General features: G+C 40.5%; 2 protein-coding genes and 1 long non-coding RNA gene across 4 annotated transcripts in view; 1 reads left to right on the top strand and 2 right to left on the bottom strand.

Annotated features, from left to right (window-relative positions):
• LOC109310554 (borealin-2-like) overlaps window positions 1-8,380 on the top strand; it is a 9,294-nt gene extending 914 nt beyond the window's left edge. Inside the window, exons 2-10 of the mRNA XM_019535786.1 lie at window positions 42-170; window positions 1,304-1,350; window positions 1,944-2,004; window positions 2,611-2,675; window positions 3,487-3,554; window positions 5,624-5,722; window positions 6,703-6,838; window positions 7,124-7,210; window positions 8,231-8,380. Of these exons, the coding sequence (XP_019391331.1) occupies window positions 42-170; window positions 1,304-1,350; window positions 1,944-2,004; window positions 2,611-2,675; window positions 3,487-3,554; window positions 5,624-5,722; window positions 6,703-6,838; window positions 7,124-7,210; window positions 8,231-8,278 (740 nt within the window). The 3' untranslated portion in view covers window positions 8,279-8,380. The remainder of the gene's footprint in view (window positions 1-41; window positions 171-1,303; window positions 1,351-1,943; window positions 2,005-2,610; window positions 2,676-3,486; window positions 3,555-5,623; window positions 5,723-6,702; window positions 6,839-7,123; window positions 7,211-8,230) is intronic.
• Window positions 3,225-25,750, bottom strand: part of LOC109310555 — a 24,207-nt gene continuing 1,681 nt past the window's right edge. Inside the window, exons 2-3 of the long non-coding RNA XR_002101247.1 lie at window positions 11,332-11,335; window positions 3,225-3,235 (exon numbers count right to left, since the gene is read on the bottom strand). This is a non-coding gene — a long non-coding RNA (uncharacterized LOC109310555). The remainder of the gene's footprint in view (window positions 3,236-11,331; window positions 11,336-25,750) is intronic.
• Window positions 11,712-25,750, bottom strand: part of DNAJA2 (DnaJ heat shock protein family (Hsp40) member A2) — a 14,342-nt gene continuing 303 nt past the window's right edge. The window contains exons 1-9 of one of the 2 annotated variants that reach the window (XM_019535785.1): window positions 25,062-25,247; window positions 22,695-22,754; window positions 21,820-22,043; window positions 19,140-19,220; window positions 18,499-18,632; window positions 16,530-16,726; window positions 13,411-13,555; window positions 13,042-13,169; window positions 11,712-12,505 (exon numbers count right to left, since the gene is read on the bottom strand). In XM_019535785.1, coding sequence (XP_019391330.1) covers window positions 12,317-12,505; window positions 13,042-13,169; window positions 13,411-13,555; window positions 16,530-16,726; window positions 18,499-18,632; window positions 19,140-19,220; window positions 21,820-22,043; window positions 22,695-22,754; window positions 25,062-25,082 — 1,179 coding nt within the window. In that variant the 5' untranslated portion in view covers window positions 25,083-25,247 and the 3' untranslated portion in view covers window positions 11,712-12,316. Of the gene's footprint in view, window positions 12,506-13,041; window positions 13,170-13,410; window positions 13,556-16,529; window positions 16,727-18,498; window positions 18,633-19,139; window positions 19,221-21,819; window positions 22,044-22,694; window positions 22,755-25,061; window positions 25,248-25,750 lie in introns of those variants that run through there. The other variant, XM_019535784.1, reaches the window with a different exon arrangement.

The raw sequence follows: 25,750 nt of genomic DNA, 5'->3' as shown, positions 1-25,750 counted from the left end.
TTTTTTTTTTTTTTTTTTTTTTTTTTTTTTTTTCTGTAAAGCCAAGGAAAATATTCAGGAAATGAAGAAAGAACTTGATTCACTGATGGAAACAGCTGAAAAAGCTTTTAAAGTGGAGCTACTGAAGATCCCAGTTGCTATCAGAAAAATGAAGAGGAAAGACTTGCTTAGTATGTAATTTTTTTCTCTGGCTGATAAGCTTTTGATTTAGTATAAATAGCATTGTATCTGCTTTAATGTCTCAAGTGTAGTCTTAAACTTCCCTGTGGGTTTACTTGTCTTTCCCTTTGGTTTGTTTTTTGTTTTTTTGCTTGAACTGGTTTATTAATCTCAAATGAAGTGTGATGCAATCAAGGTAACACCAGAAATTACTGTTTTGATTAACTAAACTGATTTATGTAGTAATGCGGGCTGTAAAAGTTCACCAAGTAAGCTTTTGTCAAGACCAAAACCTCCAGGGGAGTTGGTTCCCCGTTAAAATGTTCACCCCCCCCCCATCTCTTTTTAATTTTCTTTCCCAAGATTCCAAATAATCAACTTGTTTAACAACCTATGCTCAAGTTGCTCCAATATCTCTAATTAGCCTAACTTTTTTTTTTTTTTTTTTTAGATCCTTGTGTTCTTAATCTAGAAACTGAAATTACGTAGTCATTGGATTCTCTCTCTCACTCTCACATATAATTTAGAGTCCTTTTACTATACAGTCTTTTCATGTGGGTATTTAATAGGTCAGAAACAAAAAAGCAGCTGTGTGGCCAGCCTGTATTTTTATGAAATGATGGCAGCAAATCAAGCTGTAATAGATAGTTGATACTTGCTAATATTGGCACTGATATTCCAGGAGCTTTTTTACAATAAACCTACATATGACACAAGATGAAGGTCTAGAACTCTTTAAAGTATTCCCAGTTTCCTTAAGCCCCTCAGTTTAGTGCATTTGGATGCTTATGCTGTCAAATCCCAGTCTGTGACCAGTACCTTAAATGTAAACTTCCCTTCTCCCTGCTAATTTCAAGCTATGTCTTGTGAGACTAACTTGGTTTCTCTAGAGATCCAATATGCTATTCAGGACAGCTGGTATTTAAGCTGTTGGTCTTGATTATTCAAGGCATTGTGAAACTTAAAACTCCTGTGAAACTTGCAAATACCATGCAGATCCTGTTAACAATATCATCTTGTTAAAATCCATCCCCCAGCTGTTCCTCGGTCTAACTCATTCTCTTCCACATGTATAGAATTGTATGCACCATAGTTAAGCAAGTAGTAGACAATATAACAAGCAAGCTGTACCTTTCTGTAACAGATCTGCAAGGGAAGGAGGAAGCTGCTGCCGCTGCTGTTGTTGTAGGGGTAAGTGCCTGTAAGTTCTAACCCAGTTATTCACGTTGTCTTTCTAGACTCAAGCCACTGCATTTCAAAGAGCCTGAGCCTGCCTGTATCTGCTCATCTCCTATTACTTCCTGTGGTGATCTTGTGGCACACCAAGTCGACAGAGCTTCCATACATCTGTGATCAGTAACCTTAGATATACTGTTCTCTGTTCCTTCCCCAACTTCAAGCCATGTGTTGTGGGACTAACTTATTCTCTCTAGAGATGCTGGTTGAGAATCACTGTTCTAGCACAGCTTGAAGGGGATGAGCAGAGATCTTAAATCATTATAGGCAGATGAAGGAATTCTTAAAAATCACACTACTTGCTGTATTGGAGACGGGGGCAGGGAGGGTGCTTCTTGAAACAGACACCTAATAAAAACCATATGGCAGACCTTGCATATCATACCTGAAGGTTTTAAGATGACCTGTGAAAGTAGTCGCTTTACTTGACAAACTTTCAGGTCACTGTCTCTAGTATAACAAAATTTCTTGGGGTGGAGGAGATGAGGAAGAAAAGTGATCTATTGATTGTTCAGATCTTCGCCTTTTATTTTCTGAACATCCTATAGAATGATTGCCTTGTAGAGGATTTGCCGAGATCCAAAGTAGTGAGGACTGGAAGCAGAAAGGGTAAGTTAATGACCTCATAGCTTGGTTTTGCAATTCTTGTTCTTGTCTTCAATGGTGTCAATCTTGTGACTGCAAAGGGATTTTTATGCTCATTACAACTCCTTAAAAGATATAACATGATTACAGTAATGTCTGAAAGCCCCAACAGATTGGGGGTGGGGACTAGGATTTGTATTATCCAGTTATACAAAAGTATAAAAATGCTAGGCCTGAAATAAAGGGTGATTGGGATAACATGTATTCCACTCTAGCTCTGCTGCTGGCCCAAATTGTCTTGGGAGTCCCAGGTTAGCCCTATATCTGCTGAACTGTTCTAAGAGAAGCATTCATCTTAATCAGAACTGACGAGTACTTTCTCAAATAGGAGGGTGGCCCAGTCTTGTTGCCATGAGGAATAACAAAGAAAAGGGTCATGGCTTATCCCCATTAGCTGTGCTAGTGAACAAGGCATTAAATTGAGTGTTGCATGTCCAACTAATGGAATTGAGCACCAGCTGCTAGGTGGCAGGAAATGTACCCTGCTCCCCTCACACCACCACAAAAAGGGGCTTGTTTTTCATACCTATTCCACATCCTTCTAAAACACTATTAATTTTTACCTTTTAGTAAAGGTAACTACAATTGTTGAGTATGAAGATGAGAAGAAAGTGTCAACAAACGTGCCCCAAAAGGTAAATATGGGGGAGGAAAAAACAACAAGACCAGGACTTAGTCCTTCCTGATACGACTTTAGCTGTGGTTCTAGTATGGCATGCGTAAGACTAATGATCTGTGCTTGTCCTCTTAAAATTGAGTGCAACCATCCAGGATTAACTGTAACCTCCTTGGAAACAACATGATTGTATATATTTCAGTTCGTTCATAGTGCAATGCTATGGGCTTTAAATTCCAGTTTTACTATGTTCTTCTGAACTTGAACAAAGTTGGTAATAGGACTTTACCAAAAATAAATAAATTTTATTTTTACTTTAATAGACTTGAAATTAAACCAATACTTTATTTTCTATTGAAACGTGATTGTTTGGTGCTTATACTTGCTTTTAGTTGGTGTCTCTCCATGGTGGATGGTTTATTGAAAAATGAATTGTGTAGACCTGGAGAGGCAAGCACTTATTGTGGCATCAGTTTACTCATATTGGGTCTTTACAGCTCAGTGTCTCTGCATTGAAAAAGTCTGTACTGAGTCTTAAGACACAAGTCCTCTTTTTGCCTTGCTTCTCAACTGTAAAGCCTCTATATTCAGTGGTGCAAGCATGGCTGTAAAGGTGCTGTGAAGAGAGATGCTGAGAAGACTTTTTTTTAAAAAGTGTGATAGAGACATGCTTTTTAGGGATGCCTGTGTTTTACACTGTACTGCATGTAAAGTGGATTCAATGAGGGTATTGGGATGCTCTGCTTTAGAAATGTGAAATGTATCTGTTAGCTGAATGTCGTCATTCATATTTCACTTTATTCTGATGCGTGTTTTTTTTTTTTTTTAAGGCATCTAAAACAAAATCATTGGTGACAGTTTCTGGCCTAAGCAGCAAACAAAACAATTCTCTTCCAAGGTAAGGCCATGAACTTTGATACCTTATGCAACTTACTTGAAAGAGTCAATTCACTAGTTCAAAAGATTTAGGTTCTCTAGTGTTGGTTTAATGAAGATTAAATCCCACAAGCTCAATCAAATTCTTAATTGATGTACTATAGTGAAGTAAAGCTCAAGTAGAGGAATTGCATCTAAAATGAGATGGCAGTTGATTTTTGTAGTCCTATCTATTTATTCTCAGTTTTGCATCCAAGGTGTAGAGTTTGAAGTCCTAATGTTACTACCTGATGGAGGAGAGATGCCTCTAGATCGGGGTGGGCAAAATGTGGCCCAGGGGCCAGATGTGGCCCACCAGGTCATTCTATCCAGCCTGCAGAGCCCCTAGAAAAAACTCAAAAAATTAATATTAATCTGCCCCTGGCTGCCTATCGTGCAGCCCTTGATGGCTTGCCAAAACTCCAGTAAGTGGCCCGTCGCCCAAAAATAATTGCCTGCCCCTGCTCTGGGTAACTGAAGTGTTTTTGTAAACAAGAATAACAAACTGTAGAATAGTTGTGGTGCCAACATGAACAGCAGAAATTGTATAAGAGCACACTTGAGCTATTTAAAGACCAGATGATCCAAATTCAATTCATGACTTGAGATTCACTCTGTCAACCTAATATAGGGGTGGGCAAAATACAGTCCTCTGGCCAGATCTGGCCTGCCAGCTGACTGGATCCGGCCCATGGGGCATGCCTGCCAGCTGACTGGATCTGACCCACAGCTGTCCCCATGACGCTCCAGGTGAGGGCTGAGCCAAGCGCTGCACTCCTGCCTTTGCCTGCTGTCCCTGGCCCCAGCCAGTGTGTGTCTTCCAGCAGGACGGTTCCTGGTGTGGCTGCAGCCCCACAGATGCTACTTGGCTTCCCTCCCATCCAACAGTGGCTTCTCCTGCTGCACTGCTCCAGGCCAGCTCCAGAAGGAGCTTCACCCAGGAGGCTCCTGCCCCAGTGCGCTAGGCTCTGCCTTCCCAGCATGATAAGCAGCCACCTGCAGATGAGTGGAGCAGGTGGAAGGTGGTTGGGAGCTGGAGTCCAGCATGCTGGGGCAGGAGCTATCTGGCTGAAGTGCTACCCCTGTCTTACACCTGAAGCAGTGCAACAGGAGGAGGAGCCACCAAGGTGAGGGAAGCTGCCACACTGGGAGCAACCCAGCCAGTAAGGTGCGCAGGGTGGAGTCAGGGGGTGCACCCCAGGCAGGAGCAGAGTCCAGAGCACAGCATGGGCTGCCCCTGGGCAGAAGCCAGTGGGGCTTGGCCCCATGTGGAGCATTGTAGGCCACACCACCCAGGCGAGCTCTGCTGCACATGTTGTCTCCTCTCTTATCCCTCTGCCTGGTGGGGTGGGCTGCAGAGGGGAGTAGATTTGCCTGACCTGTTCTTGAACGCCACTCTCTGCCTGCCCATGGCTAAATCCCATGGAGGGAGTTCTTTGGTGAGTTGAGCATCTTGGGTGGTACGGAACCAGCCCACAACAGCTCATCAAAATTTCTTAAGTGGCCCCTGGGCCCAAGTAATTGCCCACTCCTCATCTAATGGTATTTGTTCCACCTACTCTAATGCATGCTGTTCATACTCCTCTCAAATGAACAGAAGACATTGCATCTTCTCCTAGCATGCACAGGAGAAGGCTTAGAAAATTGAACTAGATTGAGTTGTATGGTCATCTCTAGCCTGGGTTAGAAATTTTTGAACTCCAATAAAATCTACCTGCAGGATGTTTAGTGTCTCAGCTCGGGCAAAGCCTACCTTGTAAATCTGATGCAAGGATTTTTTGCCATGTACTGTATCTTTGTGCTTAGATCAGGCCCTGAAACTACGCATGTGTGTAGTTTTGTGTTTTGTTTTGTGTGTTGTGTGGTGTTTTTTTAAGAGAACTTCATTTTAGGCGTAGTTTTTTTTGTTTTGTTTTTAATTAAGAACATTATAGATTATCAAAATTTCTAAGGTGCTAGTCCCTTCTTACTGAACGTAAAATGTCTGCATCATAACCAGAACTTAAAAAAAAAAAGCCACTTTCATTCTAAAATTCTTTCTTGTTTTGTCAGGTCTATGTGTTCTACTTCAAATATGAGGCATGCTGTTAAGACTTTTACTTCTGATGCCACACCTAGAAACTACCGAACCAATGCACGGGTTGCTAGAAGGTAAGCCATTAAGATCATGGCACAACTGATCTGTAATATCATACATAGCTGGGTCTTTCTACAAAACTGACTGTAATAAGACCTGAATCCTTATCTATCTTTGAGTGTACCTGAAAACTGTATTTAAACACAATAGCTTAAAGTACATTTCAAGACAATTTGTTAGCCCAACTTCAGCCTTTTAAGTGTGGAAGATACTCTTAAGCAAGAGTATAGGTTTAGAAACATTTCATTTCTGCTAGTGTCTTCTGCCAGGAGCAAATGCCAAGTCTAGTACTTCTTGAATTGTGTAGTTGGAAAGGATATTAAGTGTCAAGAAATCTGCATTTATTTTATCTTTCTAGTAGGACGGCTAAATAGGTCTCAAAGCCAGAAACTGGTTTATAGCCTCACTCTGGTCCTTTCATAAATGTTTGCTTGACACAGCCATTTAGGTCTCCTTAGTCTCAAAAAATGGCTCTTAAAAGTTCATCTTCCTTTCTCAAATTGAAGTCTACCCCAAAATAAGTCTTCAAAAGTAGTATAGGAATGTTCTTGGGCCATGCAAATGTCTAGCTAGTCTAGTATTCTGCTTCTGGCAGTTGCCAGCTTTAGAGAGATGCAAAAATCTTGCGGTAGGTAGGTTTGGGACAGTCTGCTGCCAGTGAGTAGTCTGAAGACCTGCAGTGTGAGAGTCTTTTTCCCCATATTTCCATAATGGAGCATACAGTATTCTATGGGTGTGCATATGGGTAACAAGAATATCTAAACTTGAGTTCTGTGCCAATGGTCACCCTCAAGGTTTGTAGATTACTTGTGCTTTAGTAGTCTCTGCAGATTACTCTTGGAGATGGGTGTTTTAAAATGGCTTTTCTATTGGAGAAGGCCAGAAGAAAAAATTAGACAATGAGATATTCAAACATTTGCCTAATGCAGAATGTTTCTTGGATGGCATTTTGTTTAACCTCTGCGGAGGGAGTTAAATGTTCTTTGTATTCTAGTTCTGGACTACCACAGACGGCTCACTTGAGGACTGCACCGTCCAGTGGAAGAGTCCACGGCATGTTGTTAAGAAGCAACTCCGTGCCTCGGAAAAAAGCTGTTCCATTTGTTAACATACCTCTGTCAGATGGACAGGTATTAAATAGTAACTTTTTTTTTTTTTTTAATCTTTGTTTGGATACCTAAAATAGAAAGTGTACTAGGAAAATGGATGTTGGAGTTGGTCTGATTTTTAGTAATAGCCCATATCACAAATGAGCAGCTTGTAAACGAAATAGTATTTTAAAATGTCCACTTTCTGAAGTAGAACAGTTCAAAGAGGTGTTCTACCATGTACTAGTGTCACTTTTAAGAGAATAAATTGTATTGTAACAGACTGGTTTTTCAACTATCTAATCACTTTTTTGTTGTTATACTCAGACACTCTCAACTGCTGGTGAAGGCCTCCATAACATTAATATGGACTTACTTAATGATGATACAGTTCAGCATATTCATAATCTAGTGGTAAGGTAATTTGGGCATATAATTCTCTAATGATTATTACAAAGGACTGACACTTGAGCATTTAAATTTTCATTTTTTGGGGGGGGATCTGGGTTTAGCTCCAGTTGAAACTACATTTTTTAAAAAAACAAAAAATGGCTTATTTCAGCAGGAACGAGGTGCCTAAATACTTATCTGATTTGGGTTTTTTAAAGACCTGGACACTTGATCTTTAAATTGCCTGCACAAACCTGAAGCACTTTCTAGTAAAGGAAAAGTTTCTACAAGCTTATAGTTTTTCTCTAAATCTGCTTGTACTTGCTACTTATCTCTGGATAAAGGACACAGGCTTTTCTTTCTATATTATCCCACATTCAGAATGTGCATATAGAAACATGACTCCTGAACCTTCATTTAAATGTGTGCTTAGCTCTTCAGTGGAGTTTACTCTAAAGCAAAAAAAAATACAGTTTTGCAATGCAGCTTTATACTGTTTGGGTATCTTCTAAGGCCCATGGCACACAACAGTACAATGGGGTCTGTCCCTTGATACCCAACCTCCTGCTATGACAGGAATATATGGCAGGATACACAATTTTGTCATTTTAAGAGACCAGATCCCAACTGTACCATTACAACTTGTCAGTGCAGGCAGAAAGGTGAGTGCCTGGTGAAACAACATTGTAGTTTCAAGGCTGGGACTGACAGTCAGGTGATGGCTATATGGCAGGGACCCTTCCAAATATTCAATTTTTAAGACCTGATGGAAGCTAGCTACAAAAGCTATTTTATTGGATTATTAATCACATGACTGTGGCTAGATCTATTATTTTTACTGGTTTATTGCATCTCAAATGTAGTGTTTGCCATGCACATGTGCCTAAGACTAGTAGGGACTTTCAGACAGGTTTTAATATGCAATAATAGAACTAGGCACTGAGCATTATATGGAAATAAAACTCTTACCAATTTACTTATTCTGAAAATAAAATGCCTCTCTCTTTTTTCTTTTTTTTTTTTCCCTTTTCCCCCACCCTTCAGAGCCAGTTGACTGTATTATGTGGAAAGGCAACAGTTAAACCAAGTTAAGAGACTTCTGTGAAGATTCCATTGTCTCTCGATTGAAGGAATATTTATAGTGACTTTTTCCTTTTGTCTAGTCTAATGTTTAGAGAATGTATTTAACACTTTTTTTTTTTTTAAATAAAGCTTTATATCAAATAAATCCTTTGGCCATATTTAATCCTAAGGCTGCAGGATCCTTAAATGTTTCATGCACAAACTATTACTTTTTCCAGCTCCTCTCAGAAAGGTTAGACTCTACCATTTACTGTCCTCTAAACTGGGGTGGGCCTACTGTGGCAGCAGGTAACCTACACATACTGAACTGGCAGCCTGTAGGCTCCCACCCCTTGTATCCTGGGCTCTCTACACTTTCCCCATAGGTCTGGGTGTGCCATTTGCCATCACCACACCTGCCCCTACCTTCTCCCTCCTGTTCTGGTCCCTGGACAGTGCCTTCATCCTCCATCTTCTGCTTCCTGGGGGAGAGAACAAAGCAGCAGTGTGGCCTGTACCTGCTTGAAATCTGAACAGCCCTTATCTAAACTGTTCCTTTACCAGTTTCTTCTCTAATACAGTTCACGGAGCATATCTGATATAGATGTTTACAAACTATGTAGGAAGATAATGGTATAAAACTAGAACCTGGATGTTTTCTAACAGATGTTTGAAATACTGGCTGATATGCACATCTCCACAGTTATGGGAAATTGTCCTAATCGGTACTAAGCATCAATTCAATATTGATGTCAAAGTGGGCTTAACTTGCTCTTGTAGACAGTACTTTATGTGAGCTTAATTTTGTTACACCTCCTACCCACTGCCCAGCCTGTTTTTTGTCCCCCCCCCTTATAAGGGACTGACCTAGCCCTTAAGAACTGGGAGACTTAGATTTGATTCACTCTGCAACTTGAATGGCAGGAGTAGTGTTCAAATCTGTATCTTGTTCCAGGAGTAGACTTTCCCAATAGCCCAGATGGCTTCCCATATGCTTGCTTGAAATTGTAGCAAAGAAAGCAAGTTAAAGCTGTGCTGCAGAAATCAACAATTCTCAACCTCTTTAGGCTCAATGCACCCCTTAGGACAAGAGGCAGGCAAAATGCAGCCTGCCAGGCCATTCTCTCCAGCCTGCAGGGCCCCTAAACAACTTAGAAAATTAATATTTATCTGCCCCTCAATAGCTTACCAAAACACAGTAAGCAGCCCTCTGCCCAAAATAATTGCCCACCCCTGCCTTGGAAAGTGCCAGCCCCTAGTTTTTACTTCTTTTACTATGGCAAAGCAGCAGAATAACTGTTCTGCAAAACATTTTTAACACTACAGATTCCTGTTTGAGACCATGGGCTCACCTTGTGAATGACTTTTTCATACTTAAGTGTTGACAGTGGCACACTACAGCACCCTTGCAAGGCCCTGAAGAAAGCTGCTTGACAATCATTGCTGCTTCAAAGCTTGGTAGCTTTATAAGCTCGGTTTGTAACTTCATTATTGTGGTTCTCATATATTATGAGATATATACATTTAATAAAACAGAGCTGGGATTTTTCTTTTATTTGGTATTCAAGATCTGCTTTTATTCTTTTTCCCCTTTGAGTTTGAAAGCAGTTAAAAAAAAATCAATTAAATATTTTACCATAGTTATACACCACAAAATTCCTTGCTTTTATTTAAAAAAGTTTCCTCTCTATTTACCAAAAGTCTTAATTTTGAGATTATGAATTTTTATATGACCAGTAGTTAGAAGAGGCTGGAGGGAAGATAAGTTACCTATAGAAAACACCTCCCCATAGTGTTAAGAGTATCACATACTGTTCCCCTCTACAGAAGTGGAGATTGCAGATCATCTTTTCCAGACAAATAGCAGTAATGGGAAATGTTACCATCTTACATGCCCTTCTTTCTAGTGAGCCTGCATAACATTGCTAGAATGAAAGCACCAAGATCATCTACAGTACCAGAAGAGGGAAGATAGGAACTACAAGTCAGTGATTCCACTATAAATATAATCAAAGTATAAGGATTCTGTGCAGTTAACAGAGCCAAAACTGAATTGTAGAAATCCTTAGTTTTAACTTTGACAAGCTTAAAAAGAAGTACATATCCAAAGTAGCCCACAACCCTGTTTTTTCCTTTCACCTACTGGAAATCATTCTACAATAGTATGTATTAGGAAGCAAGTGTTTGAGAGAATTAAATTCAGAGCTGTTTACAAATCATGCTTTTCTCATCTTATGAAAATTGCTTAAGAATTAAAAAAAGTGACATAAACAACAATAAGGTCGTGTTAAACTTATGAGAGAGAACTTATTCTGATGTCTGAAGCTGTCCTTTTCTGAATTGCTTAGTTATGCTATCCACAAAAGGTATGAATTTCTCATTTTTTCAGAAGCGTCTTCAAAGTTTGGAACAGACTCAAGTGGGACTAACACTGGGGAAATAAATGTTCACCTTCATTTTGTTTCTTAATTCTATAAGTGGAAGTTGGAATGAGAAGTTACCTATGAGGGTAAAAATTTGCTTAAATCAAGCTATTGGTACTTGACATTGTTGGGAAGGGGAAAAAAGATATCAATAAGTCCTTTCAATTTAGTGAATAAATGAAAGTGGATGCAATAACTAGAAGGCACAGTAAAAAATGTGAAACAAAACATTTTTAGGCAATTATTGGAAAAAGCTTACAAAAAGAGTCATTCTACTTCAACTATACTTCCTGGACTCAGTATTGTTAGCAGAGGAATCTACACTTACAGGGGCAGGGGGAAAAAAGTGAAGGAATATTTTTCTGCAGATGATCAGGCTAAGTGACCATACAGAGTCTCTGCAGGCAGCCACTCATCTTTGATTCTGGAAGAATAATCAAAACCTTACTGCTAATCTGAGGACAATGGTGAAAAGAGCTCTTACGAGTTCCCATGCAGCAGGAGGAATGGAATAGATTGCAGAGGGCTATGCCTCAAGATATTCCTTAAGAAACAGCGCAGTCATTTTCAAAATATAGATTTGCTTTCACATGAAAACGTGTATTACTGCCCTATTGTTATTGTTGTAGGGCCTTCATATAAATAGCAAATCCTTTCTACAGCTCTGAATTCTTGGTTCCATTTTTGGAAAACCAAAATCTTGTTAATTTAGATTCAGGATACCAGTAAAAAGTGGAATTAACTACTAAAGCAGTTTACCTTGCCACTGCTTTACTTTGTTTCACTAAAGATAACAACTTGAAAACACTGCTCTTAACACAACAGGCAGCAATAATAATTCTTTGAGTCAGAAGGTCTTGTATAGTATCTGACACAGCCTCGGTCCATCTCAAGGACTCAGATTGGGGTTAAAAAAAACTTTAAAAAAAAAAATAGAAAAGCAAAAAAATGATGGGCTTTTGTCTTTGCAGAGTGGAGGAGGGGTGGACTAACCAAAAAGACAACCTTCCAACCCATACATGCAACAAGGATAAGGAAATATTATACACCAACTGTTTTTATTTAGTTTCAGAACTGTTCACAAGATGGTAAAAAAAACCAAAAAAAAAAAACCCAAACAAACTTACAACCACTTCTAATTTAGTCTTCCATTGTTCCCAGTCAGCTCTAAACCCATTATGTGCAAAGCCCATTTACCATGCATCTAAATGATAGATACAGGCTATGAAATTCTTTATTCTACTTGTAGCAGCTTATGCAGGTGCAGCCAAATACCAAGCCTCAGGACAACTTGTACACAAACTTTACAATGGTGAATTTGAATTTAAAATAAGAAACTTAAAAATCTACACAAAACTGGTAAAAATCAAGCACAGATACAAGGACAAACTTAAAACCCATGTGAAAAGGAGTCTTGTCTTCCTTTCAAGTGCTTTATTCTGCTACCCAGTCAAAATGAAGATGTAAGTGTTGTGGTTAGTTTAAATTACACTCTGTAGATACTATAGACCAATTTAAAAGTTACACATACAGCAAGAGATGTCCATTGGTTCATCTGGATTACTTATACAATCTGTCTGGATTGCTGAAAGCAAGTCAGGCAAAATTTGAAAGAAAATCCTTGTGCAACTTTTTAGACAAACGTTTACTGGTGGGCACACTGTACCCCAGGTCCATGATGGCTGCTTTCTTCATCAGAACTATCATTGTATGCTTCACGTCTCTGGCCACCACCTGACCCACGAGTGGTATCAAATTCCTGAAGATCTACTTCTTCCGTGTCTCCAATTACATTAGGAAATTCTGGTCTAGCTGGCAGAAGATCTTCAAGTTCCTGCCAAAGAGGGGCATAGTTAATACTGCACCAGAAAACAAAGGTGTTATTCCTTTACACAAGTTACTCCATCTTGGACCTTCTCTATGTGAAGAAGCAACAGCAGTTTAAAGTCTTTAAGGTAATGAAATCATCTACTCTTTATTAACTGCACATGAAGGGATTGCAGGTAAAGCATACAGAAATATTCCAGTACTTGAAACTTTAAGAGTAGAAATGGAGCACCTTTATATTAGTGCAATTTTCATGGCCTAGGACATAACTGGCCAGAAGGCTGCATCATAAAAATCACTGTGCCACCTTATTACATCCATCATTATGGTAGATGCGAGAGGAGGCTTTTAATTTAAGATTACAAATTAATGGAGGCTTTTCAGTCACTTGTGCATTGTGAAGGATGTTAAAAAGAATGAACACAGCTGAGCTGCTCAAATTCAAGTTTAACTACTAGAGAGGAAGTTAAAACTAGTCCCTTATACAGAACAAATCACAAGAGAAGTAAAACACAGCTACATTCAGACTTAAGGGCTACTTACTGAAAGCTTTTCTGGGCTTATCCAGTTATTTTCAGGAAATTGCACATCAAATTTTATGTAAAGATCTCCTTTTTCAAAAGGATTGCGATATTGTGGCATTCCTTCACCTCTAACTACCCGAACACACCCTAGAATTTGGAAAAAGGATATAAAAGGTAACAGTTAGTTTACCTAGGAGACCTGTATTGTAACAGTTTTTCCTTTGCAGTCACTCTTCTGAATCTCTCTGACCTAGGCTTAAGTATCATGTTATTTCCCTCCCCCTTTCCCACTGGGAACCCAGCCAGGATGTGCGCAGCTGGGGCAGAGCAATGCATCAGGCATTTTCCACCCCCCATGCCCAAGTTTTTATATCAAATCAAAGTTTACCTGGTTCAATTACTTTTCCAGGAGGATATTTTACCACAATCTGACGTCCATCAAGGTGCTTAAACGTGAACTGAAATCCACATAGCGCTTCAACAAGTCCTATCTTGTGGGTCATATGCAAGTCATTGCCATCTCTCTGGAACACCTATGAATGAAAACAACATTGCTTTTAATACCACTGCCACAGCTCCACTCTCTACCCCTCAATTTATTACTCCATATGCCTACTCCAAAACTCCACCAAAAATCAAAGAGCACTAATCAGTGCTGCTTACAGGATTTTTTTTTTTTTTTTTTTTATACAATGAAGTGCACAAATCAACACTAATATAATCGTGGTAATTAAATCCAAAGGGCTGAATGCTGCTTTCTTGCAAATGTTACTACTTAATGTCAGAATAAAACTCCAAAAATATTTTAGTCACATCTTTTCACACTTAGAAAAGAAAAACATATACCGACTTAAATGCATTCAAAATAAATTAAACCCTTATAGTCAGCATTTTACTGACCGAATTCTGCCTGTTCCAAGATCTTCTACACAGAGACAAGAGCAAAAAGACAGGATTTGTAGGCCTTCAGGTTCTGGATCTTTAGATGATACTTTGCTTAGTCTCAAGTTTGCAGATGAAAGCCATCTATCCAAAGCACTTATGTTCACTATTTTTGTCCTTTTTCCAGTTTAAAACCAAGAAGTCAACATGAAACTGAAGGCTCAGACACACTTAATTCTAGCAGCAACTCCTAAGTACTTCTCCAATGGAGCAATGCAGATTTGGCATACAAAATTAACTACAGCACAAGATCCACAAGAAATAATTCCAAAACTAGACAAGTAGGAATTATCCTTCTCTTGTATATATTAAATTAACATTGCTCTCAGCCTTTAAGACATAGCAGTTGAGGAAATAGTCCACAACAGGTTATCTATTGAACAACCAGCTGCCTTAAATGATCCTTAAGTGCAAGTCAAACTATTTAAATGCGTCTCTTTCCACTCATCACCACTTCCCACGAGGAGGATTTCAAACATACTAAAAAAATAGTACATATGCTGCAAGATAGTTATTCTTGCTTAGAAGAAACCAAGGGCTGAACTATAAGAATTACTAGTAGAACAGGCTGTAACAAAGCAACAGACAACTAGGTTTATGTGGTATAGCACCAAACAGCTCAAGGCACCAAGACTGAGAAATTCTCCACCCTGAAGTACAGCTGTCAACTACATATTGAGGCAGAAGTAGCACTAGTTATACTGCTTATTATTTTTAGCCTTTTCCCTTCACCTAGTTACATCCAAAAGGTTAGGGGTGCACCGATACAGATTTTTTGGGCTGATACCAATGGCCGATTTTTAACGAGCCATATTGGCCAATATGGATGATTGCCAATATGCGGCCTGGCAGCTTGGAGAGCAGCATCTGGCTGCTAAGTCTGCTGTGGCGGAAGGAGTGGGGGCACATTGAGGCTACTGCAATGAGGGAAGGAGTGAGGCTGGGGCAATGGCACAGGTACAGGCAGGCACTGCCCAGCTGGGGCAGGGGACAGAGCTGCAGCTTGTCCAAAGAGTGCAGCTTCCCCAGCTACGTGCACCCCAGGAAGGCATGGGGGGGGGGGGCGGGTTGTGTGCCCCCCCCATCTGTGTGCAGGGTAAGGGCAGGCTGCCATTGCAGGCTGAGGCTGGGACTGGTGCTGGCTCTGGCTCTTCCCGGTAGGGGAGCTGGGACAGGCTGCACTCAGGGTGGGTGGCAGTGACACTGCTATGGGGGGGGATTTAATCTTCCTGCCCAGGATTTAATCTTCCCCTCCTTCCTATGCCAGTGGCATGGACCCCAGCTGGGGTCTGCCTGTCTGGATGCAAGTGGCAAAGGTGGCAGCTGGGGCTGGCAGACACCAGCTGCAGTCCCCCAGTGGGGCAGGGTCAATCTTTCCCATGCTTGCCAGCATCTGGTCATGCCCCTGCCCCTGCCCCTGGAGCAGCAGGGATGGAAGGGTGTGGGGGGCGGGGGTGGGGAATTAAATCCCCCTCCCTCTCCCTGTTCACTCTCAGCATACAGACAGGGCTGGCCAGCACTGCCCTTCCCCCTCAAGAGGCAAGGGCATGGGGGGGCAGGGAAAGGGAGAAATACCTGACAGGTTGCTCTGCCCCAGCCATGCATACCCTGGCTGGGGTCCCAGTGGGAAAGGGGGGAAAATAACCTCCCTCCATGCACCCTTCACCTTAAAGGGCCATGTCAGGCTGGGGTCTGGCCATGCCCCTGCCACCCCCCAGCCTGGCAAGGGCTGCTTTACCCCTACCCTTCCAAGCACACCCTGGCTGGGGTCCCTGCAGGCCAGGGCAGGGGTTTAAATCCTTCCACAATCATACTCAGGCCCGCTGGGGCCTGACCATGCCTCCTCCCTCAGCTCAGCCTCTCCCCGCTGGGCCACTAAGGAAGGGAAGGAAGGACTTATTCTATCACACCCAGGCTTATGGCCTGAGCCATTGCAGGCACGTGCTTGCATTTCCAGAATCAAAAGTGAATGCTACTTACATCAACAGAAGCAGAAACCTAGGTAGGTACACAATAAGTCCCTTGCCCCTCCCTCAATCTAGACAAGCAGTGGCAAGGCTACTGTCAGGGCAGCCATGGGAGCTGCTTCCAAGCATGAATCAGCCTCACCATGACTCTTCTGGGTTTGATGTATACACATGGGGATGCGACAGGACATTCCTAGAACACAGTGTAAATACACCACAAGGCAGGATTATGAAGAGATGTTTCCCAATCTTTCAACTAACATACTGTCAAATACTGGCTTTATACACAGTTGTATATGCTAATGCCAAGCTGAAGCAGATCCATACATATATTAAAGGCATTTCTGCAGTCTGTGTAAGGTAACCTTGCTACAGTTTAAAAAGTTATTTTCATGACCATACTAAAACAAAGAAGCTGCACATCAACAGCCTATGTATGTATTACAAACAAGACAGCTTTCCCCGTCTATTTAAAGTGCCCCTTTCTCCTCCCAGTTGTACAACATCTTCAGGCAACAATATCAGTACCTCTGTTAGATATCTGAGGAGGTTTCAATTCCAGTCAAAAAACAAATTCCAGTACCAAATGACAAGTTACCTCATTCTCCTTTTCTTGGAGCAGGAGGACAATGTCTCCTGGTTCTACACCTGGGGCCTGATCTGCTTCTCCACTAAATGTAATTCTCTGTCCATGTTTCATGCCTTTATCTACATGAACTTCAAGTATCTTTACTTCTTTGATCACCTTCTTTCCTTCACATTTTTTACAACGATCTTTTTCATTAATCACTTCACCTAGAGAAAGAAGAATTATATTATTTTTTCCTTTCTTTTTTAAAATCTTCTTGAGAATATAGACTTGTACATTAAAATAAATGGTACTAAAAGAACCAGTTTCAGAGACCCTTAAGAGTTTTGTTTTGTGTTACTGTTGTCCTCCTGTGGGATGTGACAGTATCTTATTAGGAGAAGGATGCAAGAAGCTCTAGGCATACAGGAAGGGGCAGGAAGATATCAGATCACATTACAACCTAGGCCCCTCCCACACATTACACCCAAGACATGATTAACCAGTTACTCATGTCTTAAGCTGTAATTTGGCTGCATGCTAAAGCAATTAATGGCATCACAAAACACAGAACAAGCCACAAAAGTTATTCCACAAAAAAAAAAGTATAATAAATTTTGCAGCTTGTTCCTACCATGACCTTAACTGAACACATGGCTAGGTCTGACCCCACAGCTGAGACCTGGTCAGCTGACAGGGCTCCCAGTTAAAGGAGTTTGCTACTAACTGGTACAAGGGGAGTCAGGATTGGGATCCTGGGCTCCCCCTGCATCAGCAATACAGTGTGATAGAATCTGATGCTCAATCCTAATCATACCTCCTGTGATGCACCTGTGGCATGGCAAGAAGCAAAACTGTGTGGATCACGTATCAGGTCCCATCATGCCTTCACCTGCATACCTGGCAGGGGTTCTGGTGTGAAAGCACCACTGACATTCTTCAAAAAGACCAGATATTCAAAGTGTAGGTGGTCTTAATTCAAAGTATTTTGCACTTTGAAGATCAAAGAACTTTTGCTCTGCTTTTCATAGGAGACACTCTAGAAATGGGCTTTTGTTTTTAAATCCATTTGGTCTTGCTTTTCAGCTGAATTGCCTGCATTGTATTAGACCAGAATAACCAGAAAGTACTAGGCAAAATGGACTGTATGACCTAAGCATTCTGGTGTTCAGTATAGTATGTATTGCTACTTTTATTGAAGTACTACAAGCAGAAGCAAATGTTTTAAGTAATTAACAAGTCACAACTTAGAGCCATGTATCTATGAAACAAAATCTGATGCAACATTTGGATACAACTGTACCTAAATTTTTTACATTAAAACCAAGACAATAATGATAATGGGAGAAATAAGAAAATATTTTTTCTTGTTTGCCAAGAAGTTTGCCTAGTCATGTTAAAAAATAAGCATGCACCCTGCCAAAAACCCCCCCACAAAAAACCTGTCATTACTCAATATTCAGGTAGGTCAAAAAACATAGTAAAAGGCACAAAAGCAGAGAGTCCTAAGCTTACTCCCCAAACACGACCAGCACAAATAATTGTTTTCCCCTCTTTCAGGAAGCTTCGGAACTGTTTCAGCTGTAACTATTTTAAAATATTTCTTTTCTGAACAAGAATGATTGATAATTCAGCTTGCAAAGATACAGTCAAGCTGCTATCATAGCTGCATGGCTAATTGCTTTTACAATGCTCATCAAGGAGTGATAGCACCAAAACAGCAGAACTGTGCATGCATCTGCACATTTTTTCAAGCAGTAGCACCTGTTATTCAAGGCCAAAGCTTTCCCTAAGCACACCAGATTTGCCAAGTTATGCTGATGTGTGGCTACACACACACAAAAAAAAAGTCCTTTAGAAAGCAGAGCACAATCAAATTCATTACTCACAAATGAAATCTAACCTAGCATCTCTCCAAATAAGATGCAATTTAACACATGCCAAAATCTAGATTCTAATCAGTTTAAACATTTAAGAGAACACAGAACAATTGGCCTACCTTCTCCATTGCAATCAGAGCACACAGATTGCATCTGCTGAACCATTCCAGGAGCCAGTTGTCTGATCATGATACGTACACCTCTACCCCGACAAGCACTACATTTCTGAACAGCTCCAGACTTTCCACCCTGGCTAAATTAGAAGGTACCAATTAGAATTATTTCAAAAACACATAGCAAATACATGCAATCCCCACTTAGTGCTCTTAATTGATTCCAGAAAAAACGAACATTAAGCAAAATGAGTGTTAAGTGAAGCCAAGAGTATCTGATGACCCAAGATGGCGACCACAATGGTTTTTAATGACCCAAGATGGCGACCATGAGAGTTAAGAAAACTTGCTGAGCACTAAGTGAAAGCAGGTATCAATTTCAAATGAGCGTTATAGTGAAACAGCACTAAGTGGGGGTTGTCTGTAGGTATTATACAAAATCTGATTTTAGTGGTGTCACCAGAAACCAATTTTTTTGGTTAAAACACAACTTACAGTAGAGGCATATTTTATGCCAACTTATTAAATGTAATGCTGCTTAAAATAAGAAGCAAGCAACAAAAAATTCTAAAACTTAAAAAATATAGTTTTTTATTTACATAGATATGAAAAAAGTCAAACAAGAACAAACATTAAAGACAACTTACCCATTACATGCACTACAAAGGACATTCTTGCTAAGTTGTAGTTTAGTTGTCTTTCCATTATATAGATCTTCTAAAGATACTCTAAAACATAAAACATGTTTTCCAGTGTTAGCAATGAATGATGATTATGGGCATGTCATTTTTAACAGGGTAAGACAAAGAAACAAACACCTTAGATAACACCCATCTGTATATGTAGGCACAGAATAGATAGTCTTTAGAGAAGTACAAGGTGACAGGGTAACAGCAAAAGCTATTAAAAAGCCACTATTAGAACGTAACGATGCTGAGGGGTTTTTAAGATGGATGTCAGAAGCATCTAGAAGTCAGTTTCGAGTCTGGCAAAAACCTCAATAGAAACTATACTCCTCAAGATGTACCCATGAGAAGGACGTTTTATTTAGGCAGCAGAAGTTAGAACTAAGGCTAGCTGTTAGTGACCAACAGAAATCAGATCAGTAATATCTTCTGAAGAGAGAAAAATTAAGTGTCAGGTGGCCCCAACACAAGAAATACTGGTTTCAAGGCATTCCCATGCTTTTCTCGAGAGTCCACGCTGCCTACTGATTTAGAACACTTTGGGCATGCCTACATGTTGCCCTATGGCAACTTCGTTACTGCACCATGCTTTCAAAATGAAATATGGAAGACAGCGCAGTAACCGCCCATATTGAGCCATGCATGCGGTTAATTTTCACTGCTCCTTTGCTGTAACAGCCCACTAAAATGGGAGCATTTGCCGCTACAGCAAAGTAGCTGCCAGTCACATAGACTCATGTGACCGCTATGTCGCCATAGCAAGCTGTAAGGTGATGCAGTGCATTGCTATGGTGGAACAGAGCTGCAACTAAGCGTATGGGTTAAAAAAAACAGTTGTATAAGAGGTGAGAATGCCCAAGATAGCTGCTGCTGCTTTTTTAAAAAAAAAAAAAATAATAAGCTGTGCCCTGCCCCACTCCCGCTTTCTACTCTAGCAGTCAATGTTTTTTCCAGTATTTGGATTAAGTCATCTCTAGGTTACCTCAAAAATTAACAACTTTGTTATTTGTACACTGAAGCTACCAAAAAGTAGTCTAACAGCTGTAGTCTAGAATTTTCTGAAAACTTTTTGGGGAAATTAAGTCAGTTAACAGTAAATTCAACTCAATGCATCTTACTTTGCACTAGAAAACATTGCTTAGTGCCAATGTTCAGGAATAACTAAGCAAATATGTTCTCATTAACACTTTACTGAACACAAACCCCTCCAAAATTAGAAGTGTCCTGAAAGGGTAGTGTATGTGGGTTAAAATTTCAAATTTACAGGTTGGTCTTTGATGTCCAGGGCTTAAATTTCAAAATGTTATTAGGTCTTGTGCACTGATTGACCTGAATAACAGAAATTCATTTGATTATAAACAAGCCTGAACTTGTTCAATGGGAGGCAACAACCTTCAACCCTAATAGTAACCTAGCAGCATGTAATCATTGCCTAACCTGAATGTTTTATATGAACCCAGACATTTTGTCTAAGAAGAATAACCCTCTTACATGTGAAAATTACCCTTTTCCCCTGTCCCCCCATCGATGTATGCACTGATCTGTATTTGGATGTGCAGTACAAATTTCTAGACAAGGCAGGTAAACAACCAACAGCAAAAATGCATCCCAGACTTTGCTAAGTTCTTCCACACTCTTGGCAAGAAGAAGTGGCTCAGCCTGAAGAGTAGCTAAGGGGAGGTCAGAGAAAGCTACTGCTCAGGCTGCAGAAGTCAGCTGTTTACACAAAATGGTGATAAAAGGTTGCTGAAACTAATGTGCAATTTGTATTTTCTACCCTGTGTAATTAGTAATCTTTTCACATAGGTCCAAAACAAAAGGCATAAATGCCTAATGAAAGTGCTCCATGCATGCCTCTGCTTTTCAAAAAAGATTCAACTAGTAGAAAATACTAAACTAAATTTCATACATTTTGAGGGTCTGAACATCCAAGTAATGTAAATAACTAAAGAAAAATAAATTAACAGTGAACATGAGACTAGAACTCTGATGAAAAAGTAGGTCAAGTTCACTGCCTTCTGGGCAATGTATGACTAGCATGTCACAATATTAAAATGCTCAGAAGCTGCAGAATCACCAATCTAAGGATTAACCAAGAAAATAAAAATCCATATGTTCCTGACAGAAGTTGAGGCAAAGTGGAAGGGGAGCAGGGGAGGGGAAGCAATTTTTCACATTTCTCTTCATAGACAATTTCTAGGTTCAAATATACTATTACTACTGTTACCAATAGGGTTACCTCCCACTGAACAAATTCAATCATGTTTAGAATCAAATCACTTTCTACTAAAATCAATAATTCACAAGATTTACACTTTATTATTATTTTTAAATGAAATTTAAATACCAGAAAAATCAAATATTAATCTTTAAACTTGAAATGTCAGCCATATACACTGCTCTTTCAGGAAATTACGGAAGACAACTCCCTTCAAAACAATTCAAGCAAATCTGTTTCTGTGAACATTTACCAAGATCTAGAAGGGAATATTCAAAGCCAGAAGTGAGTCTATGTATTTATTACACTCACACAATAAACAGCAATGCTTTTTATGAAAGCCAAGTGTCTCCAATTATCAAAGCAGCTCCTCCTTCAGCCTTTTAGAGACTGAAGCAAGCATCACAGTAGCAGGATACTCACTTAAGCGGATGCATCATATCTTCTCCTCTTCTTCTGCCATTGCGACTTCTACTCTGACCACCCATGAAATTGAACAATCCACCACCAAAAATGTGGGAGAAAATATCGTCCATTCCACCACTTCCGCCACTACCTTCTCGAAGGCCCTGTTCTCCATATCGGTCATATAACTCACGTTTCTCTGGATTTGATAAAACTTCATAGGCAAAGCTTATTTCTTTGAACTAAAAAAGGAACAGTGAGAATGTGCCATGTTACTTTTATATTCATAGATAGATCTTTTCCCAATACCTTTACCAAGCCAGTGCTAGTACACAATTCAGAGTTTTAGGCTCTGAGCAAGGGCGTGGACACATATCCCAAAACGTTTGGTCACCATGCCATTTCAGAGCTTGTATTCTGAGTTCTAAAACATGTAGACTTACTATGTGTTTGCTTACAACATCACACTTAAATTTATTTCAATACATCTATCAAAGCTAAAATTATTTTACTTTGATTACACTGGCTGAATTGTCCACAAAATCCCCACACTTAATATCTTCAATGAAATGATATAATCCTGGAAAGGCAACCATTTTGCAGATTTTACCACCACACTTCAAATCTCTCCCACCTCCAAGTATTGCAAGCTGATGTCACCTCAACAAGCAGTGAGCAGAGGCCGTTTTCATACTGTACAGTAACTCTGCTTCACTATTATCTTGTCTTACCTCCTTTGTCTCCATTTTGTCACAACTAAAACAGGTATCTCTATGGAACAGACTGTAAAAAAATTCTATAAAGCTTCTAAAGTAGCAGGCCTCAGAAACCCTTGTACTTCCATTACATCTAGAAGTGTCAAGAAAACTTAGTTTTAAACATCATCATCTTACTTTGTCCCCCGCATTTGGATTCTTGTCAGGATGATATTCCTTGGCCAGTTTTCTGTAGGCCTAATTGGGGTGGAAAAATGACACAAGTTATTAGTGTGCCCATTTCTCATTTCAAACTTATTTAGGTCAACAAATCTCTACTCTTCAAAGATGGATTTAAATATTGCTTCCTGGAAGTAGGTAAACACTTCCCACAGGAACTGACAGTGGTTCTCAAACTTTTTTGTACTGGAACCCATTTGTAAACATCAATGGCCAGTCCTGACCCAGTGCCCCTCACTCCTGACCCACTGCTCCCCTGCCCTCTAGCAAATGGGGCAGGAATGGGTATGTGTGGGACATGGTAGATGTTTGGGCCCCTCCTCACAGGCTGGAACCTTGCCAACTTGCAAGGGAAAAGCCATGGCTCCCATGTTTTTCTCCATTTTTAAAAGTTTGTTCACAACCCTTTCAAATATTCTTGTGACCCACTTTGAGAAATGCTGGATTAAAACAAACAGAAGTTTAGCCTGTTTATACAACCAAAGTTATATATGAGAATTTGATGCTTCATTTTACTGTATGCAGGATTAACTATGGTTTAAAATTGGCTCCCAGATCAAGTACGCTATGCATTACTGGGGGTCTACCCAATTCATGGTTTTTGTGGAATCCACTGTTCAAGATCAGCAGGAAATTCTGCATTGGCCACAATTTCTCATGAAATCAACCTAAAATGCCCCACTATTGTTTATATATACACACTGTTTTAGAATGTCCCAATGCCTTTCCCAATACAAAGAAAAAGACAACGCAACAATCACTGCAGCCATAAATTAGTGACAGAGTTACTGTCTGCTACTGACATACACTAAGTAAAGACACCAATCAGTGAAGTGAATATGCCTCTGTCAATCTGCTGTGAGAGGTGGGGCTGCTAGGAAATGCCCACGAAAATGGCCTTTGTGCTACAACCAAGCCACGAAAACTGCTTTGTCTCACCGCGAATTAAGTAGACTCCTATGCATTAGAATTTAAATCACCATCCTTGTTGATTCTAGTTTGTCTATTACACTGAAATTAAACTCAGTCAACACTATTCAGTACTGACATGCAACTGTGTAATTGTTTCTGAATATGAACAGCTCATAAGCATCATTAGTTAGAGGTTACAGATTCACATTTTTATCACTTATTAAATGCTGCAAGTTATGTCCCAATTTGTCACTGCCTTCAGGAGTCCATCAATGTTTACAAAATGGCTGCTTCAGTTTCCCAGTCAACACCATCTTCTGTTTTTCCTTGCCTCCCTCACCACATAACACCCACAGAAGATTTAGCCTCACTCTGAATTAAGCATACATTAAATGTACAGAAGTATGTGGGCCTTCCCATCTTGATCAATTCCTATGTTTGGAAACAGTAGTAGCAGGAGGAAATCATGTCAAAAATATGAAATTTTCAAATGGCTTCTTTCCTTTTGAACCAAATTCTGAGTGGTATTATTTTCTCTACACTATTTAGTCCTCACTTCGCATGCCCTACTACTACCATTTTAGGGGAGCAAGGTAAAGTTTTGTTAAGAAAGTTTTCAATCAATTATTACAGTTACTTGAAAAAGCCTTTCACCATAAACTACAAGTTAAATGCTTGGAGGGTACAGACAAGGCTCAGAAATTCCGGCATCCTTGACTTTTTCAGCATATTTTAAACTCTTCCCCCCCCCCCCCCCCGCCAAAAAAAAGGCAAGAAAAAGCAAGGCATTTCAAGGGGGTTTACATACTGTTGAATATATAATCAACTTGAACGGTACTTCCCATCATCTAAGAGCTGTTATGATTAAATGTGCGCTATATATTATGGGGTCAACTGATTTTCCATTTTACAGGACTGCATTTAAGTCTCTAGAGTTTAGAGCATTTAGATGAAACTGTTTCTCTAGACTACTACCTCTCAATTGTATTAATTTCTATTTAAGAAAGAAAAACCATAGCTCCTTAGAGCTTCCATCTTCCTCCATTTTATGTAGAGTCACCCTATTACTCTACAGTTTTATAGTTCCATTTTTATTGGTTTGCTATACTACTGGGGATTTGTGTGTGCAAACAGGGAAAAATAAAGCACGGATAAAATTAAAGAGAAGTATAACGTAACAAACAAGACAGAGAGCTGGATTTATAGAACAAGCATTTCAGAATCCACTGCAGAAACCAGCAATGGCAGAATCCTGGAGCCTTGGGGATGTTACATAGGGAAGTTAACAGATATACTAGCAACCCTCCTCCCCCCCCAGAATGGACACACTTACTGTGGTGTTAAGCACAAGAGTCTCCCCCGCCCCCCCAACTTCATTTAAATAAACAGAGTTACTTAAGTGCCATTTCTCACTTCTAGGACCAATGCCTGCATTAGTATTTTATTAGGAGATAAGAGTGAATAAGCTGGATCAGCGCAATTGTCAGAGTTTGCGTCGTCCCATCAGCATCATGATAAATCCGCAGCGAGTCCATTTTCTTTCACTTGTCTCTGTGCTGCTGTACAAAGCTGGCACCAGAACAGCACATGAAGGAACAACTGCATTTAAAAACAAACTTGCAGGCACGTTTCTAAGCACCACACGCAGCCCCAAGTCTAAGTGACCCCTAAGCAAACGGGTGCAGGGAGCTAGCAACTTCACCCCAAGTTGGATGAAAGCTAAGCCAGGCTTGGAGCCAGCCCGAGTCACTGGTCAAAGAAGAGCTGCACCTTCACGGTGGGGAGGGGCCTCCGGCCGCCCTTTCCCTGCCTGTCGCTCCCGGTTATGACCGACTTCCGCTGACCTCCTAACCCCCACCCCACCCCACCCATGGCGAGATCCAAAGTCCTGAATCCGTACGTTGCTCGCGCAGGCAGCGACCACGACCTGAGCCACCCTCGGCGCCGCGGGTGCTGGAGGGGGCCGCCGGGCTCCCCGTGGTCTCTTTGTTCCCCGCCCCCCCTACAGCCGCACGAGGCGGGGGCGGCGCCGGGACAGGCCCCAGCACCGGCCGGGCCTGGCGCCGCCACCCAAGCGCGCAGTCACAGCGCCCGGCCCCGCA

Source organism: Crocodylus porosus, unplaced genomic scaffold (assembly GCF_001723895.1).
Source record: "Crocodylus porosus isolate Cpor-Errol unplaced genomic scaffold, CroPor_comp1, whole genome shotgun sequence".
NCBI classification, from domain to species: domain Eukaryota; kingdom Metazoa; phylum Chordata; order Crocodylia; family Crocodylidae; genus Crocodylus; species Crocodylus porosus.
The sequence above is the reverse complement of the archived record's forward strand: the minus strand, read 5'-3'. Positions and strand labels throughout refer to the sequence as shown.